At 35.4% G+C, this 20,839-nt stretch overlaps 1 protein-coding gene across 2 annotated transcripts in view; it reads left to right on the forward strand.

Moving 5' to 3' along the window:
- LOC106878740 (dihydropteridine reductase) overlaps positions 1-19,054 on the forward strand; it is a 31,598-nt gene extending 12,544 nt beyond the window's left edge. The window contains exons 2-6 of one of the 2 annotated variants that reach the window (XM_014928053.2): positions 6,439-6,625; positions 7,118-7,258; positions 9,884-9,992; positions 13,166-13,249; positions 14,515-19,054. In XM_014928053.2, coding sequence (XP_014783539.1) covers positions 6,439-6,625; positions 7,118-7,258; positions 9,884-9,992; positions 13,166-13,249; positions 14,515-14,614 — 621 coding nt within the window. In that variant the 3' untranslated portion in view covers positions 14,615-19,054. Of the gene's footprint in view, positions 1-6,438; positions 6,626-7,117; positions 7,259-9,883; positions 9,993-13,165; positions 13,250-13,458; positions 13,535-14,514 lie in introns of those variants that run through there. The other variant, XM_014928054.2, reaches the window with a different exon arrangement.
- Positions 19,055-20,839: the final 1,785 nt, after the last annotated feature.

A 20,839-nucleotide genomic window follows, 5' to 3' on the forward strand; every position in this document is an offset into this window, starting at 1 on the left:
ATATATATATATATATATATATATATATACATACATACATGACAGGCATCTACAGTCTCCACCCACCAAATTGGTTGGCACAGGCCTATAATACAAGATATTTGTCCAGGTTGCTGGGCAATGAGGCTGAACCCAAAACCATGTAGTTGCAAAAGCAAACTTAAGCACACAGCCATGATCCCTTCTCGAAGACCTGTGCAGAATAGCAAAGCGCAACAATTATACAGTGCATTCTAATAAAACCTTGCAATTATGCAACATCTCCCTACCCCGCAGGGTTGCTCATTCCCTCTTTTCTCCTTCACACGATACCTCTTTACACTTTAATGGGATTGTGAATTAGACTATCTCATAAAAGCACAGCACAGCTTAATTGATTGGATTCTACAGAGGCCAATTATATTTGGCTCCAAAAGCTGGTGCTGTATCAGTTTAGGTGTGACACTAATGCTTAATATATCTTATTAATCATTTTTGAGTTTTACCAAAGCATGTGTCATCGGTTTGACTGTGGATATGGAATGGTACCAATAATCAGGTTGAAGTGATCGTAGCTCTTATCTTTCTATACAAGTGTTTTCATTCCATTAGGAAACTGTATTAGGTTTACAATCAGTAAAAGACTGCAAAGTAATCTTTCTTCACTTCTGTCTCTGTACAAACAAGTGTCTCCATTAGATTATGTGACCCTCCCCCCACTTCTCATCTTTTATGTGTTTATGAAAAATAATAAAAAAGAAATATAAAGATCTATCAAAAAAAAAAAGAAGTTTTTTGCTGTCTAGTGATGATATTTCAAGAGGTTATTTGTTCTGTTTTAATAGTACCTGCATCAGTGAAAGAAGGGGGCTGCTGTCTTGTTTTATAACTGTTTGACACTTGAGCTTAAAAAAAAAAAAAATCCTGTCTTCTTCAATATGTGGTGGAGGGGATAAGGCAGATTAAAAGAGAACAAGACTATTCTTTTACACTTGACCTACAACTAGCTTTCTTCAGATTTCTCATTTCCCTCCCTCCTTGGTTTCAAGTTCTCATTCTAACATGTACCATTTTAATTTTTTTAGATTGCTATACTTATTCCGTACATGGGCCAATAAAGGAAGCCTTTATTAGTCTCTATCTATGCCAGAAATAGCAACCAAATCTCCTTCCTCATATCCTATTATCCTTTAATAAAAAAAATATACATCACAATATAGTCCTAGATATAATGATATACTCATTATCATCTATAATCATCATCGTTTAACGTCCGCTTTCCATGCTAGCATGGGTTGGACGATTTGACTGATGACTGGTGAAACCGGATGGCAACACCAGGCTCCAATCTGATTTGGCAGAGTTTCTACAGCTGGATGCCCTTCCTAATGCCAATCACTCCGAGAGTGTAGTGGGTGCTTTTACGTGCCACCGGCACGAAGGCCAATCAGGCAGTACTGTTTGAAAAAATGAAGGATGGTCATGGTTGAAATGCCTTTTGATCATAGGTCTTCATGTAGAACAACTTGGTGTTAAAGAACCAAATTCTTTTTAATCAGTCAGTATTTTAAATTCACTTCTCAGTTCAGTTATATCAAAACAGATGCAGAAGAGCGACATGGTTTAACAAACAGTGGTGCTCCAGCATGACTGCAACTTCTGAGCTGAAACACAATAGTTATTATTGGTGGTGGTGGGAGTCTTCTTTAGCCTCAGACTGACCAAAGCCTTGTGAGGGATTTAACACCTGCAAACTGAAAGAAACCTGTTGTAGACATCATATGATAGTTGTAAATGAGCATCATTGTCATATAAGCGAGGTTATTTATTTCCAGTCTTCCATGAAAAGCATGCCTTGCCATGGGGAAATATTTCCTTGTTTGGAAATTAGTGAAGCTCAGCCTGTAGATTATGTCTCCACTATTTCCGTCTATCTCGGGCAAGTATAGATACCCACATAAGAAACTTGCTATGCAACCACATGGTTTTGGGTTCAGACTCACTGCGTGGCACCTAGGGCAAGTGTCTTCTACTGTAGCCTTTGTGAGCATATTTGGTATCCACAAACTGAAAGGAACCCATCATATATAATGTGTGTGTGTGTGTTTGTCCTCCACCATTGCTTGATAATTGGTGTTGGTTTGTTTACATTCCCATAATTTAGCGATTCAGCCAAAGAGACTGGTAGAATAAGTACTAGGCTTAAAAAATAAGTCCTGGGGTCGATTTCTTTGACTAAAACCCTTCAAGGCAGTGCCCCAGCATGGCCGCAGTCAAATGACTGAAACAAGTAAAAGATAAAAGATAATGCAATAAACTCTTTTACTTGTTTCAGTCATTTGACTGCGGCCATGCTGGAGCACCGCCTTTAGTCGAGCAAATCAATCCCAATTCTTTGGAAGCCTAGTACTTATTCTATCGGTTCTTTTGCCAAACTGCTAAGTTACGAGGACATGAAACACCAGCATGAGTTGTCAAGCGATGTTAGGGGGACAAACACACACATATATATATATATATACATATATACGACGGGCTTCTTTCAGTTTCTGTCTATCAAATCCACTCACAAGGCTTTGGTCAGCCCGAGGCTATAATAGAAGACACTTGCCCAAGATGCCACGTAGTGGGACTGAACCCGGAACCATGTTGTTGGTAAGCAAGCTACTTACCACACAACCACTCCTGCACCTATACATTTTTCTTTTTTCTTTCTTTTCTTTTTTTTTTTTCGAAAATGCTGGTGTAACTAAAAGTAAATATTATAAGTGATTAGCAATGTAAAAAGTGATGTCAGATTTCTAGATTTATGAGACATGAAGATTTAACAAGTGCCCTTAAACAATGTCATAAATTGGAATTGTTGTTTGTGTGATATTAAGTTTTAGCAATAAAATCTGGTTTATAAAACTGGTATGTAAATGTTTTTTTTCTTTTATTATATTAACGAACCAAGACAGCAAGGTGGCAGTCATTAAACATGCTGGACCATATGCCGAGTGTCATTTTGTACAGCTTTATGTTCTGAGTTTGAATTCCACTGAGGTCAACTTTGCCTTTTCTCCTTTCGGTGTTGATAAATTAAGTACCAGTTGAGTACAGGGGTCAATGTAACTGACTTGCCCCTCTCCACAAAATTTGACCTTTTTCATATTTTCATTTTTCTTATGTTTGTCATTTGACTGTGGCCATGGGTAGGTAGGTGCATGTGTGTGTGTGTGTATACATATATATATATATATATATTCTTTTATTCTTTTACTTTTTTCAGTCATTTGACTGCAGCCATGCTGGAGCACAACCTTTAGTTGAAAAAAAATAAACCTCACGACTTATTCTTTGTAATCTTATTACTTATTCTATTGATCTGTTTTGCTGAACTGCTAAGTTATAGGGATGTAAACACACGGACATCGGTTGTCAAGCAATGGTGGGGGGACAGACACAAACACATACATGTGCATACACACACACATATCTACTACATATGTGGGAAATTCTGTCTGTGGGTGTGTTTGTGGAATTGTTAGCTAACTCCTACATCATTTTATTGATTTTGATGGAACCTGACATGTGAGTAGAACTCATGAGTGGAAACCTCATGGCATACTCAGATTGTTGAAAAAATCGATAATATAGCCCCTGGAAGGGATCCTTACATATATCTAATATATTTCATTTTAACAGTCAAGGGAAATAACTCATTAAGTTTCCTAAATCATTTGGTATAAATCAAATTGAATATGCTTATTTCTTAGTATTTGAACTGTTAGTTATTTTCGCAATTTATCCAGTACAACCCTTAAACAAGTAAATAGTATTTTCCTAAACAATTGATCCACTTATTTCAGTTAGTGACTTATTCATGAATATACCAATATTAGCGCCGCTGAGGGTAATATTCTCTGGGAATGTACAAAAGCCCTTTTCGGAGTTATTTACTTTGAATTGTTATTACCTCATATCTGATTAGCCCGTTATTACGAAACATGCTTCACAATTTCAGTATACATATCTTATTAGTATTTCCTCCTAAGTTCTATATACTCTGGGAACACAAAGCCTTTTTCGGGGCTATTTTATTTGAATCCTTACTATCGGGTAACTAATTTCATATTATTACATAACTGACTTCACAATTTGGGTATTCATAGCTTATTGGGAAATCCTAAAAACAAGATCCTGTGTAAGACAGTTCGGTATTCTCTGTAAATGCACAAAAACCGTTTTAAGGACTACATACTTTGTATTGTTATTGGATTAGCGAAACAATTATGAGAACGGAACCAAGGGATAAGCCCCGCTTTTCTGGGAATTACCAGATACGTCAGCTAGTATGTGTGTTTGTGTGTGTGTATACACACACACACACACACACACACGACAAACTTCTTTCAGTTTCTGTCTACCAAATCCACTCACAAAGCTTTGGTCAGCCTGAAGCTATGGTAGAAGACACTTGCCCAAGGTGCCATCCAGTGGGACTGAACCTGGAACCATGTGGTTGGTAAGCAAGCTACTTACCACACAGCCACTCCGGCACCTATGTATGTATGTATGTATGTATGTATGTATGTATGTATGTATGTATGTGTTTGTGTCTGTTTGTCCCCCCCATCACTACTCACTCAACAACCGGTGTTAGTGTATTTGTGTCCCCGTAACAACCGGTGTTGGTGTATTTGTGTCCCCGTAAAAACAAAGTAATAAAGTTCTGGGTTTGATTCATTCAACTAAAAATTTGAGGCATTTCCCCAGCATGGCTAAAGTCTAGTGACTGAAACAAGTAAAGGTAAATGACCATATTGTCTTTCTGTTCTACAATGATGGATGGGGAGTGTAATGATAAGTCATAAGAAAGGGACCAAACTAAGAAAAGTGTTGGGTTATAGGCACTATAAGATCCTAGAGATATTTTCGAGTGCAACTAGACCTGATAATTAAGATAAGGTTAGCATTTATCTTGCAGTGGTGTTGGCTGGTGTTAAATCTGCATAGTGCTTTCTAATCTTCAGAGGTGAAAGCATTGTTATCATAACATTAAAGTTTAGCAATTTATTGCCTTGTGCCTACAAATTTTTTTTTTTTTTTTTTTTTTTTTTTTTTCAATTACAAACACATGCTTTAAATGTTGTCATGCATGTGCAACATAATTTCTTATCATTGCACAATGTAATGTTATTCAAGGCACACTGAATTTGGAAACCTAATTTGCTGCCTAGTCTAATATTGGTTTCAAATTTTGGTAGGTGTAATAAGTAGAATCTGGCTGATTTGAACAAAAAAACAAATAGATTTAGGCCGAATATGGCCAGTTTAAACACTGAAAGATTAAATAAGAAAGGGTATATCATTAGACAAGTTTACTATGAGGTCTACTCAAAGCAACCTGGTGCAGTGGGCACTTGGACATAATGAAATTTATGTGAAAGGACTATTTCATCTGAGACATCTTGCACATGTGGAATATTTTAGCCAGATGTGACAGGTTTAAATGCTAAAGAGTTAAATTAGATATTGTATTTTAGGATGGTCATTTTTTTTGTTTTCCTTTTGCCAAATAAAGACATGCACTATATATTCATTCTTCACTCCTTTATTACTGTTATTCTAACTTCTGACCATTGTCCAGAAATCTTTCATCACACATCTGTCACCTCTTCAGTGACACTTTCCATCCATGTGTGTACTCTTGCTCCACCTTCTATCAAAATTCCATGTTAATCTATGGTTTAAATGCCAGTTTAATACCGTGTTATTTTACTTAAAATTTTTCATTATTTCCAAAATTAATTGAAACAAAGACAATGTATCTCCACAGAAATATAACAAAGGGGTTAAAGTAGATGTTGTAGCAGTCTATAAGGCCTCTTTTCAAGTTTTGAAAGGTCCTGCAAAGGACATGTTATTCTTTTTGGTAACCCCTTTGACACCAACCTGCCCAAGACTACCTGATTTCATGCTACAAACTTCCTGTTTGAAAGTGATCCAAGTTAAAACTTTTCATCGAATTTCGCATTAATCTATGTTCCAAACGTCAGCGAATAATAAGTTATTTTACTAAACTTTTTGTTATTTTCAAAATTAATTGAAATAAATATATTTAATCAGAAATGTATGTAACAACTAAGGCAGCAAGTTGGGCCAAATGCTTAGCATTTCATGCATCGTTATGTTCTGAGTTCAAATTCCACCAAGGTCAGCAATGCCTTTTAGCCTCTTAGGGTCAATAAAATAAATAGCATTTGAGCACCAGGGTTGATGTATTCAACTTAGTGCTTCCCCTAAAATTTGAAACCAATAAATATAGCAGTGAGTTTAAATCAGTTTTTTCTTTTTTAATGTTAATTTTAGAGTGAATATTAATTTCATTGTTCAACTTTAAATACAGTGTATAATACTGTGCCAGGGCCCATAGTAAGCCACTGGTTTTAACCTGTTCAATTCTCTTTGTTGCAGTGGGTTGGGTCAGTTGACAGGATCGACAATGACGAGGCCCACTTTAATGTACAAGTCACTGGTTCTACTTTGCATGAGCAAAACGAAGAAATCTCAAAGAAACTCTCAGAAAGTCTTGGTGAGAACAAGTTAGATGCCATATTGTGTGTGGCAGGAGGATGGGCTGGTGGCAACGCTGGTTCTAAAGGTAAGTTGGTTATATTGTCACTACCTTAATTTATTGCACACTTGGTGAATGTGTGTATGTATGTGTTTGTGTGTGTATTTGTGTGCATTGATCATTGCATGCATGTGTCTGAGTATGTATATGCATGTCTGTGCTTTTGTGTATGTATGCATAACTGTGTGTGTGCATGTCTGCACATCTGTCTGCTCATGTTTGCATGCATGCATGTCTCTTTACATATGTCTGCACATGTCAGTACATGTGTGTGTGTGTAACTGTCTGTGAATGTGTCCGGTTCGCTGTCTGTATGTTTGTGTCTCTGTGAATGTGTCCATGCATTTGTTTGTCAGTCAGTCTTTTAATTGGAGATGAACAACAGGAATAGTTAATTGTGGTGAAACTCAATAGAATGAAACAAAGTATTGTATTGTATTCTCAATTTTCCTCTTTCATATTAAATGGTAATAATATTCATTAATATTCAAAAGAAAAAATTTTATTTGTTAATTACAGACTTCCTGAAGAGTGCTGATGACATGTGGAAGCAAAGTGTTTGGTCATCTGTCATCGCCTCTAGTTTAGCGGCAAAGCATTTAAAAGAAGGTGGTCTTTTGACTCTTCCAGGAGCAGCACCTGCAACTGATGGGACACCAGGTACTGTCAGAATAAAAATATAACGGTTACAGCATGGAAGACACTTTGACCTTTCAAAATCACTCTAAATCTGTTAATTTCCTCTCAACATTTATTATTTGGTGTTGAGTTTTTTTCTTTGAATGGTTAATGTCTTTCACACTACAAGTGTTTTAGTTTCAGTATGTCATCACTATGCTCTTTATCATCACCATCATCATCATATAATGTCCATTTTCCATGCTGGCATAGGTTGGATGGCTTGACAGGAACTGGTAAGGGCAGGGGCCACATCAGGTTCCATAGTTTGTTTTGGCTTGGTTTCTATGGCTGGATGCCTTCCTAATGCCAACCACTCTACAGAGTGTACTTGGTGCTTTTTATGTGGCACAGCTATGCCTGCATCTGTGTGTGTGTGTGTGTGTGTGTGTGTGATACAACACCATAAAAAGAAATATAACATAGTAGCATGTCTTTTCTGGTGTCTTGTCCAACCTTTCTTGAACTGTTTCTTATTTCTTTCACAAAATTCTTCAGCCTTGTCTTTAATGGACACACACACACACACATGCTGAAGGCAACCAATTATAGGATATGATTAAAAGTATTTCTCTGATTAACTGTACTGTGCTGTTTGTTGAAATATGAAAACATCATTGAACTATTGCAATTACTTTTGAAAGGTGTCATCTGAAAATAGACTATAAAGTTAACAGCAATGTATTTCAAAAGAAATATTATATGAAAAAGATTAAGGGAATTTGGCTGCTATTTTTAGTGACTACAAAGTTTCCCTTATTGGCTCACGAGATCCTAGGTATTGCAACTCCAGTTTTAGTTGCTGAGCATTTCTGTGTCAGAGTTGTGAACCCCCCCCCCCATACTTAAAGGCGTCAAAAGAACTTCAGTCCTTTATTGTTTAGTCGTGTTTTTATGTTTTATTCACTAAATAATGCCCTTTAGATCTTTTAGCTCAAATTCACTGTTGGTGGTAGAATTTGATCAATGCAGGGGACAGGGTTTGTTTGTTTGACTGGAGTCCGACAATATGAGAGAGTCTTATATAAAATTCCTTTCCTGTCACCATTGATTTTCGAATGGATGGTTTCCTTGAATTATTGTCTCAGCAGTTCTGTGTTCCTATGTCAACCAGTGTACTCTGATTCTCTCGTTTCTATTTCAGCCAGTAGAATGAAGGCTACACTTCACTGATAAAGAAAGGCATAAGCTTTAAATCCGTTTAGAGTTGTCTCCCATATATTTGTGAAAATGAAAATTTTAGCAATTGACTAATATTGTTATTCTTCCCCCTTCCCATTGAATAATTATTCCTAGTTACCCTATTTAGCCCTCCTCATATTAGCACATTGCTTCTTGAGCCTCATTTCTCATTTTGTTTCAGAATCCTAATATGGTATCTTAATTTTGATATGAGAGCCATATTTTTTTCACTCTATCATATGTGAGGCAAGGATCACTGATGCTGTTTATTAACCACGATCCACCAGTAGATTGTGTGGGTCTTGCAGACGTACCACCACAACCCTCTGGTAGGTTGTGTTGGAGCAAGCATGTTAAATATCTAAACACTAATTGAACTATTTCGTACAAAACCTGGGTTCAACAGTTCGTCATGGTATTCAGGAGCTTAATTGTTAGGTCACTGTCGGTGATTTATGACACCTGTATCTATTGCAATATAAACATGTGTATTTTGGAGACAAATTGATATTGTTGTGGTCATCTACAGGCCAATCCTGATAGAAAGGACCAATGATACAGGATACTCTTGACATGGCCAGCCTGCTTTATTTCTTTAAACACTGTAAAATTACATACAATATCCAACGTAATCTTTTGTTTTTGAAGACAGTGGTTAGAAATCGATTTGACTGTTATTTCTGGCATATATGACAACCATTAAAGGTTCCTTCATAAGTATCAGTAGATGATTATGATGGCTATGTTGAATGTCAAATGTGTGTGTTTTATGATTTTGTTACATCTTAAGAGGATCAATATGCCAATAAACTCTCTCTCTCTCTATCTTTCTCTATCTTTCTCTCTCTCTCTCTCTCTCTGTCTCTCTCTGTCTCTCTCTGTCTCTCTCTGTCTCTCTCTGTCTCTCTCTCTGTCTCTCTCTCTGTCTCTCTCTCTCTCTCTCTCTCTCTCTCTCTTTCTCTCTCTCTCTCTCTTTCTCTTTCTCTCTCTCTCTCTCTCTCACACACACACACAGGTTCTGTTTCAGTTATAATGTTTGGATTAGTCAATTAGTCAACCTATTTAACTAAGTAACGGTTTGATTAATTGTTCGGTCAAACATTCAATCAGTTATGTTTGTCACTTCTTTTATCACCATTTGTGACTTCATCAACGACACACCCTCTCTTCAAGTCTGTTCAGTTAATCAAATAATCAGACATTCAATTAGTTAACTAATTTCCTAAATAATAATGATTATAAGTGAAATAGAATCAGTGTATGTGTTTATAATTGGCATAATGACCGTCCCAACATGGATAAAAATTCATTTCAACAAATGATCTCATATTAAAAATCTTGCTAACCAAATACAAAAAAAAAAAACAATGTTTTATGACTTTCTATTGTAATGTATTATTTATTTTGAGTTTTCCCTTATTTCAGGTATGATTGGCTATGGAATGGCAAAGGCTGCTGTACATCAATTGACCAAAAGTTTGGCTGGTGACAAAAGTGGACTCCCTTCTCGTGCTGTAGCTCTGGCCACCTTACCGTAAGTTTTGACTGATCACTTCATTGGAACAATTTCTTGCGATATTCTTGTAATAAAGATTACATATTCTAAAAGGTCTATCCTCTTTACAACATTAATTATCATCATCATTATTGTTGTTGCCGTTTTGTTTTAAATTTACTTTCTCCATAGTGGCCTGGGTTGGATGAAACTCTTTGAGACAGTATTCTACAATTGACCCTTGTTTACTTAGAAGTAGCCTTCAGTTGTCAAACCACTGTATATATATATATTTTTGTTTTGCAAGGTCTGTACATTTCTGCTGAGAATACAAGCACGCGCACACGCACACACACACACACACACGTATATGTGTGTGTGTGTGTGTGTTTGTATATTTTGTTTGTCATTAGTGGTTGGGACAGGGGCACCACCTTGGAAGAATATTTAGTTGAATGAACTAACCTCAATACTAATTTTTTCAAGACTGATACTTAATCTATTGAGGTCATTTGCTGAACCACTAAGCTACAGGGATGTAAACACACCAACACTGGTTGTCAAGTGGTGGTGGGAGACAAAGGGGGGACAACTTTGAAAATGTTTTGTCTTGCCATTATCATATTAGTATCGCGCTTTGCAGTAAACGTATTGGTCCTTAGGCTCTAACAAAGAATCAATGCTGATGTCACTTAATAGTGAAACAATTCTGTTGTGATTTGGCTACCCTCGCAGTCACAAGTCACACGTAAATCATACAGATCAACAGTGTATTTGTTGAGTTCCTGCTTTTGTTTTCTTTTTGTATCTCGTGCTTTGATATCCCCCATGTCTTGGTCCCTTGTAGCCAATAAAAGAAATCATATTCGTTATAAAGGTGGTGAGCTGACAGTCAGCATGCCAAAGAAAATGCTTAGGTATCTCTTTTAGCTTTATGTTCTGAGTTCAAATTCCACCGAGTTTGACTTTGTCTTTTATCCTTTCTCTTGAGTACTGGGGATCGATGTAATCGACTTGTCCCGTTTCAAAATATCAAGCCTTATGCCTAAAGTACAAAGTGTGTAAGAATAAAAACTCCGTAAACAAGGATTATAAGATATAACAATCCTTCTTATTTACGGAGTTTTTATTACACCATTAATCATAACTCCAAGTACTAAAGAAGCATTGATTATACAGTGTTATCTCCCTTACATTTTCCCTATAAATATTGAACTGCAGACGTTTATTGTGTATATTGATCAATCAAATCGTGAGCACTACTTCTATTCCCCTGAACTAAGTTGATATTTAAAAACAGGAATCTATATCTGTTGGTGTACAATAATCGAATTGTTTTAAAAATTAAATAATTCTGATCTCAGAATTATTTAATTTCTAAGTAATTATCTTTTTGTTCTACGGCAACAAATATACTTTTCTGTTGTATTTTACGGAACGATTTGTTTTGTTACTAGTTCGATGAGTTATGTTGAATTTTAAAATAGTCCTTTCCAGTACAGACATGAGACCTGAAATTTTGTGGATGGACGCTAGTGAAATATATCGACCGCATTACTCAACTGGTATTTATCGACCCCGAAAGGATGCAAGGAAAAGTCGACATCGGCGGAATTTGAAATGAGAACATATAGGCGGAATAAACGATTCTTCCTGTTTGTCGCTTTTGTTGAAGTTAAAATAAGGACCTCATCCAGAGTTGTCCCCCGTTGTTACTCGGAAACTTGTAATAAAATATCAGTCGATGACAGAACCTCTAAGTGGTCTCTCCAACAACTAAAAATAGCTAAATTTCCCTCATATCACAACTTGCTATCTTAAAAAAAAAAAAAAATATACATTAGATAACGTAATTGTAGATATATTATGGCTGAAATGCAGAAAGACAGGGGAGCCAGGATTGAAGCACCTATAATCATAATTCTGTTAGCCAGAGCTGTCCAGATGTTAAGCAGCAATAACATCCACCACAGGAATAGGCCTGTATTATATAATATAATAAGGTGGCGAGTTGGCAGAAACGTTAGCACGCCGGGGGTGAAATGCTTAGCGGTATTTCGTCTGTCTTTATGTTCTGAGTTCAAATTCGGAGTTGATAAATTAAGTACCAGTTGCGTACTGGGGGTTATCTAATCGACTGGCCCCCTCCCCCAAAATTTCGGGCCTTGTGCCTAGAATAAAAAAGAATAGACCTCATGGCAGGCCCTGTACCAGATGACTGGATGTGGTTAAGGAATACCTCCAGAGGCTCAATGTCACCTTGGAGGATGCGAAGAGGCTGGCATGGGACTTCCAGCAATGTGGGGCACTGGTGGATCTGGTCAGCTCTAAGCATGATGTCCCTGGGACCACTAACCTGGGATGACCTTAGCCCCATCAAGCAAGAGCATGAAGTAAGCAAGTTAGATCTCAGCTAACCATTCATCATCATCATCATCGTTTAACGTCCGCTTTCCATGCTAGCATGGGTTGGACGATTTGACTGAGGACTGGTGAAACCAGATGGCTACACCAGGCTCCATTCTAAAAATTTAGTCACATCATCAAAATCTCAGTTATGAGATATTCTTTTACTTGTTTCAGTCATTTAACTGTGGCTATGCTGGAGCACCACCTTATAGGGTTTGTTAGTTGAAGAAATCAACCGCAGGACTTATTCTTTGTAAGCCTAGTACTTATTCTATCAGTCTCTTTTGTCGAACCCTAAGTTACGGGGACATAAACATACCAACATTGGTTGTCAAGCGATGGTGGGGTGGTACAAACAAAGACATAAATATATGCATACACATACATGCGCGGCAGGCTTCTTTCAGTTTCCATCTACCAAATCCACTCACAAAGCTTTCGTTGGCCTGAGGCTATAGTAGAAGACACTTGCCTAAAGTGTAGTGGGACTGAACCTGGAACCATGTGGTTGGGAAGCAAGCTTCTTATCAAGTGGCCACACCTATGATAAATTCAAAACAATGTGAATAAAAAAGCATTACATTTGACAATTATTTGAATGCTTCATACATCAGATATTGTAACCCTCATCTCTTCTTAGTATTTATTTAAGCTAAACCACTTTAAGATTAAATATCATTACACAAAGAAAAAAAAAACATTTTAAAGTTATATTTTCAAATAGTTCCCAATTTGATGTTGGTTTGTATTTTTTAAAATGAATTTAATTTTTATTCCTTCAATGTTTCATATTCATTTTTCAGTGTAGTCCTAGATACTCCAAATAACAGGAAATGGATGGCCAAAGCTGACCAAACGACTTGGACATCATTGGACTTTGTGTCTGAGTAAGTAGAGCCATTAACATTTTCACCACCATCATTCATTGGTTCATTAGCCCGTTTGTCACCTGCTAAATGTGGGGTCATGTCAGGGGTTTGTGGGTGAAATTAGGGTTTCATTCTCTATCATGGCCTGTTTATCAAAACTATATCTGCAACAACATATGAATTGAAGTCTTCTGTTTCATAACAACCATCTTTTTCACTGGTTTCAGTCATTGAACTATAGCCATGCTTGGGTACCATCAAGAAAGATTTTTGTTGAACAAATTGACCCATGTACTCATTATTGTAAGTGTGATACTTATTCTGTTGGTCTCTTCTGTTGAACTGTGAGTTATAAGGATATAAACAAACCAACACCTGTTTAGCAGTGTGTGGATACACACACATACACACACACACACACACACACACACACAATAGGCTTCCACTCAGTTTACATCTATCAAATTCACTCAAGGCATTGGTTGGCCCAGGCTATGGTAAAAGATGCTTACTGAAGGTGATACACAATGGAATTGAAACTGAAGCCATGTGGTTGCAAAGCAAGTTTCTTAACCACACAGCCATGCCTGGTTATCTTTGGATTTGATTTTTGTAGTAAAACAGATAATTCGGGGATGACAGTTGAAGAACTGTAGTATACTTTATAATTGTCTGTGAAACATTTGTAATAAGATAATTTTTCAGACTGTCTAACTTCACCATTTAAAGAAAAAAATTTACATTTTGGGTCCTAATTCAGTCAGTTTCAGCTCTAAACATCATCTTGTCCCATTTCTGGATGTGTACATTGTACCAGACTAGATTTGAACTAGGAACTTTTTTGTTTACTAAGAACAATGTTCGTATCCACGAGGCTACTGATGCATGTAAATCACACAGATCATGCCAGTGGAAGCATTTTAACCTCAATCATGAGGATAACAGTTTGAAAAATTTGTTATAATTTGCAAGTTAACTTTGTATATTACCTGTGATGTATGAGTTATTATTTCAATTGTAAATGACCCTGTTACCTAAAAATTGTCACCAAAGGAGCCTCTATCTAATCACTCTACCTGCTAGAAATGGTAACTGGATTTACATCAAATAACACCCTTCCTACCATGCTGATGGTGACACTTTGTATAGCATTGGTTTAGATATGTAATACTTGAGGGCCAGTCATGGCTGAAGCACCTTTCGTCATTGGTCTACTCAGTCAGCTGACCTGAGGTTAAAACAACAACAACAACAATTTTAGATTTTGTATCTTTTTGTTTCAGGCTCTTCTATAAATGGTGCATGGACAAAGAACGCCCTGCCAATGGAAGCTTGGTGAAAATGGTCACCAAAGACGGGAAAACAGACTTGGTCCTTTGCTAAATACTACTACAGGAAAACAGGCTTGGTTCTTTGCTAAGTACTGTGATGGGTTTGCTCTCAAATGGTTCACGATATAATGGAATAACCAACATACCAGTAGCTTTACAATTATTTTCTGACAATGGAGTCTGAAAATTCTTTTCAATGATTGTGCAATGTTTGTAATTGTATGCTAGAGGAAGTCTGTTGATGTCACCTGAGTGCCTAGTTCTCATTCCCTTCATCTCCATCATACTGTTAAATGATTTTGTAAGGGATTGCATGTTAAAAATTTGCTCCTAGTCTTATCTATTTTAGTCCTATTTTACCCCTATCTAAGCAAGAGGTATCTTATATGAATTTGCCTGTAAGCTGTGAAGTGAATAGCACTGCTTCATTAGTAGAGAATCAAATGGAATATAAGGATAGAGGCATATAAGGTTGTGACTTCATATTGCTCCATGTAACTGATAGAATTCTGTATTCGTTAATGCATAACTTTATGGCAAGAATTTACAAGCTAAAGGTTCTGTTTGCCTTATAGATGATCGTATATAACAAAAGAAATTTAACCTTTTCTGTTACTATATTCCTAACTAAAATACATCCTCATGTGTTTCATTTCAATTCTAAAATATATTATGTAGCTTACTAAAAGACCCTAATTATATTAATGTCTTAATTTCATTCAGTTTGTTCTCCTTTTCCCTCTGTTAACAGTTTTTCATATGGACTAAGCTCTGCCATTATCATCTAAAATCACTAATTAGAATAAGCAAAAGTAAATAACCATTGAGTTTTGTGTCATGAAGATGAACGATTGAGTCTGCTTGCTTTCTTCTGAAGATTTTGGGAAAGAGATACATTTGAAAGCTTTCTTTCCCTTTCAGTCTCATTCTAGAAACCATTACTTTTAACACTGCTGTCCAACAATGTTCGCATCGTTGGAAATTAAACTGTCTACTTCAAAGTCTACCATTTTATTCACTGCAGAGTTGCTATTACTAAATATGAGGCTTATATAATTTTACAAAAATGGACAAATTGTTATTGAAATATGGGAAAATGATAAAAGTATCTCCAACATTTGGAAGAATTGAAATTCTTGTCCAAAAATGTTGGGCAGTGTACAGCAAGTGTTTATCTAGTGAAATCATGCCATCCATCACTTACGCAGTTAAAATATTTACATCAGAATTTTGATGTAAATTTGAGTAGGTAAATTTGGGCAATCTCAGGTACTTTGGTCTTTTATGATAATGGGTTAAGAAAAGGATTTCACTGTTGAAATATAAATTCTTCAAAGGCAACTATTTTATCTTTCCTGCTGCTAATTATTAATTCTTGTTAATTATTGGAGCTGACATTTTCAGAAACACCCCAGTAACTATATTTTCATGCTATTGTAGTTTAGTTGATCTGTTACATATTTTCTCTCACTACTTTTTTTCATACATATATGACAAAACTACTGAAAAAAAACAATTAGTGAAAATCCATGGTGGTTCACATCTAAGATTATTTCATTAAAAACAAGCTGAAAAAAGAAGAGAAAATTTTAGATTTAGAAACTTGACAGAAACAATATCTTTTAGGGGTTTGATACAGAGATGCAATTTTGGTTTGGTTCATTAGGTCTCAAACCTTCATTAGCTATAGAACTTTATTTCTTGTTAATGAAAGTAAAGAGCTTTTCTTTTCAAATTGGGATAAATTTTGATTTCATAAATGTTGAAGTATTTAGGTTGTCACAGTGTTACATATTTTTCAATGGTTAGTATAATCACTTGCTTTGTTTCAATTCTTGTATGTGTGTATCTATCTAAGAATGTTTGTGTACATACTACATACATAAACAATTTCTGTTCCAATTTGTCAAGAATAATTATGTGTTACATATACTTGATAATTAATGTGCCAAAAGTGTGTTTGCAGGCATTTCTTCTTTGTGCTTCTTCAGCATATTATTATTATTAGTTGATAAATAGTTTACTGTGGAGTAATAAAACATTGTTGCTTTGTGTAATTAGTAATTTAGTTCTTGCAATTCTGGGCATTAAAAAGAAAATGTCCTATATTTGAAATACAAAGCTGGAATACTGATGTTTGAATTAACTCCACTGTCCCAACAAACAATAATTTGAAAGATCATAAAAAAAATTCTCACACTATTGAAGAGACATGATCATTTGCAAGAGAAACATTTATGTTATTCTTTCAGAATTATTTTTATGAGCTCTGGTGTTATATATAAAAATAACATCAAAAATATTATAGACTTCACATTCTATTTTTTTTTTATTTTTTTCATGTAATAAGTTTTTAAAGACAAAATTGAATATATTGTCTTCGAACCTTAATTCCGTGGAAATTCTTTTATATAATAATAATAATAATTTTTAAAAAAATGATAATTACAATTTATAAACTGTATTTCTTTTTATTGTGTACATAGTCAGTTATGTAAATGATTATGAAATTCACTTTGAGCTAGCAGTTTAGGAAAAATAATTCAAATCTTTTTTCAGTTTTTAATCATGAAAAAAAACATTGCATATCTGGCACATACATAAAGTTATTAAATATGCTAGCCATTATCATTATTATTGCTAAGGTGGTGAGCTGGCACAACCGTTAGCATGCTGGGCAAAATACTTAGCATTTCATTCATCTTTATGTTCTGTGTTCAAATTCTGCCTAGGTTGACTTTACCTTTCATCATTTTGAGGTCGATAAAATAAGTACTGGTTGAAATCCGGGGTCTATGTGATCGACTTACCCCATTCCCCAAAATTGCTGGCCTTGTGCCAAAATTTGAAACTGTTATAAGGCAGCGAGCTGGTAGAATTGTTAGCACACCAGAACAAAATGCTTGGCAGTGTTTTGTCTCTCTACATTCTGAGCTCGAATTCTGCTGGGGTCAACTTTGCCTTTTTGTCCTTTCTGGGACCGATAAAATAAGTACCAGTTGAACACTGGGGTTGATGTAATTAACTCCCAATCCCCAAATTTCAGGCCTTGTGCTTATAGTAGAAAGGGTTATTAATTTTTAAAACTCTTTGTAATAAATTTATTTTAAAGAATGGTCTTTCATTTTTCTTTGAGGGCATATCCAAACCACTAACATGTTTTATTGCCCCTCTATTTTCAATATAAATTACCCTCCTAAACAATATTATACATTCCGGATTTTATATTAAATCAAGTAATTTATATTTTACATTGACTTTCAAGAAATCATTTTCTCTAACTGAAATAAAAGTCTCTTATTTATATAAAAACTCTTCATATCTTGGAAATAAATACATATTTTTAAGAAATTGTTAATCCTTCAATGTTGAATTAATTCAAATATTTCCTCTATTTTCATTGTATGAATCCTAAATACTACTTGAAAAGAAATAGACTGGTGCATATATATATATATATATATATATATATATATATATATATACATATATATAAGTAAAACCTCTAGTTATGTTGAAAAGGGTTTTCCCTATTCTACTGTCTGTGAAGAGTTATAGATTATGCAAAATAAAAATATATAAATTGTTCTAAATTTGAAAGTTCATCACAGTCATTACTTGTATTTTTCATATAGTTGTTATTGAAAGTGTCATGATTACTGTTAACTGTGCAGTGATGTGGAGTTAGCTGTTGCAGTGAAACTGTGTAGCTTCAAAATTTGCTGTGAAAAAACGAGTGTTATTTTTATAGTTATCAAGCAAAATAATGCCTTTAAATATTGCTGTCAGTGAAAAATTTCCTGATTTATTGATATTTAGAAAAATTTTTATTATTATGGACAAAATAAGTTTATAATATTTAATAAGGTAACACTGTAAATCCACATAACCCTGCTAAATTTGGGCATTAATTAAGTTCAATTAACTTAATATAAATGATTTATCATTATCTAAAATAAATTTTTTTTTTTCTTTTTTTTTTTTACCTTCAAATAATTTGGCAGCTGAATTCTTAAATATTGAATATAATTTTCTTTTTCTTCAATATAACTTTATTTTTACTTGTTTCTAATTTCTGAAAATGTATAAGGTTGTTTTCAAATATTTTTAATACAATCCTTAATTTTACAATCTAAATTACTGACAGTTGATATTTAATTTTTCACTCAATATTTTTTGTTTTACTTAATTTTTATTATTTTTCCGGAGGGACGACCATTCTTCATTATTTTGTTCAATCTGCCACTAAGATTTTATTCAAACTGATATTAAATCATGTTTTTCAAACTGCTGTTGTCTTTTTTTTTTTTAAGCATTTTTAAAATTGAAATTACAATTATATCAAATCATAAAATCGATCAATTCACTCAGCTGTTGTTTTGTTGCTAAATGTAATTGTTCACCAATTTGATAAAATTGAAATAAGTGTGATGGTGACTGACTTCTATAGCAAATCTTTGTCAATAAACAGTGCAGCATTGTTTCATCAAAATTAGTGTTTTTCATGTGTTCTTTCTTTCCTCATTATTTTCCTTTTTTTCCTTTTAATGACCTGTGTCAGAAACGGGTAAAAGGTACCCACTACAATACCCTTTGGAATGGTTGGCGTTAGGAAGGGCATCCAGCCATAGAAACCAAGCCAAACAAACTGGAGCCTGTACTGGCTCTCTAGTTTACTAAGTTCCAGTCAAACCATCCAACCCATGGAAAAATGGATGCTAAAAGATGATGATGGATAAGCTTGAATGAGTGCGGAGCACATGGTCTTGGGTTCAATCTCAATGTGTAGACTTTTGGGGAAATGTCTCCCATCACATGAAGGTGGGCTGAAAAGTTCATATGAAGGAGTGATGCTAGAGATCTGAAATCTTACATGCATCAATTTCAACTCTACTTTTATTCATTAAATTTGCCACAAGGGCAGTACATAGAGTAGCTGCGGGCTGGACGAAGACATTAATGAGATGAGATGAATGATGAACACGATGATATTAATGGGAGAAGACAGAAGCCGCCCGCTGAACTCTGCTTCTCTAAAACATTGTTCTTTTATAAATTAAACAAATTTACCAATTGAGGCTATAAACCTCTTACTTCACAATATCATTCCATATTAAGTCCTTGAACTGAGGCACTTGCCTCCTACACTTTTCTTTTTATGGGCCTCATGCCCCTTCGATATGAGGCACTCGTCCTCTTACACTTTACTGCCTGACCAGACTCAGTGCTTCACTCAAGCACCTCGATGGTTCTAGATCGGGTCACTTCAGCATGAAGTGGAATGCATCCTTGGGGTAGAAATCCATCACCCTGTACAAATACTTTTCCCACACAACATCTGCAGCCACCTGCGAAGGCCAGTCAGGGTCCTTGGTACAGGTGAGGATCCCTCCCCTCTGACCTTTCCAAGTAAACGTCTTCACAAATTCTTGGACGGCCCCTCCCTTCTGGAATAGGATTACAAATTCCTCCTCCTTACAGGGCAAGACCACAGTTTCTACTGTTGGCGGCACAATTCCCACTCTATTTCAACTCTATTTAATAACTACATTATTCCTTTCCAAGTAAACTAACATCTGACTGTTCAAAGGAGACTTCAAAAGTAACTAGTAGTGACTTCTCTTGAAAATGGACAAAATTTGGCATTGTGGTGTTATCAAATACCTGCAGAAAAAGGGTTTAACTGGACATTCATGGTTGATACATTAGGAGATGGTGCTGCAGCTTTATCAACAATGCAAATGTAGGCAGCTGAATTTAGGAAGGGAACAGAAAATCTTGAAGATGACCCAATGTCTGGACATATTGCAACTTCTACCACCAAGGAAAACATTGATCATGTTCACATGGTGTAGCATGACAGGCAATTGACTATAAATCAAATAGCTAAAGCTATTAGCAATATCTTTTGATAGTTGATTGAGAAGGTGTAGTTGTATGATTTACTGAGTTTGGACAGTGAAATATAATGAAAGCATGTAGTTAAGTATGCAATAATTTGAGAAAAGAGGAACCCCACCCAGAGATATAGTCATATAGGTGCTGAACTGTATCTTGAGTGTGATGTGCTGGTAGATGGCTGTTAATCTTGAAGTGTAATGAAATTCAAGTCATTGTATTGATACTGTTTTGTGTATGGTGTGGTAGTGATGATAGTTTGCCCATTTCAAGAGAAACTGTGCACAAGTACTGATTTGATTCAGTCCTTACCCCTCCCCCCCCTCTCTCTCTCTCTCTCTTTCTCTCTCTCTCTCTCTCTCTCTCTCTCTCTCTCTCT

This window comes from Octopus bimaculoides, chromosome 18 (assembly GCF_001194135.2).
Source record: "Octopus bimaculoides isolate UCB-OBI-ISO-001 chromosome 18, ASM119413v2, whole genome shotgun sequence".
In the NCBI taxonomy this organism is placed as follows: Eukaryota; Metazoa; Mollusca; class Cephalopoda; order Octopoda; family Octopodidae; genus Octopus; species Octopus bimaculoides.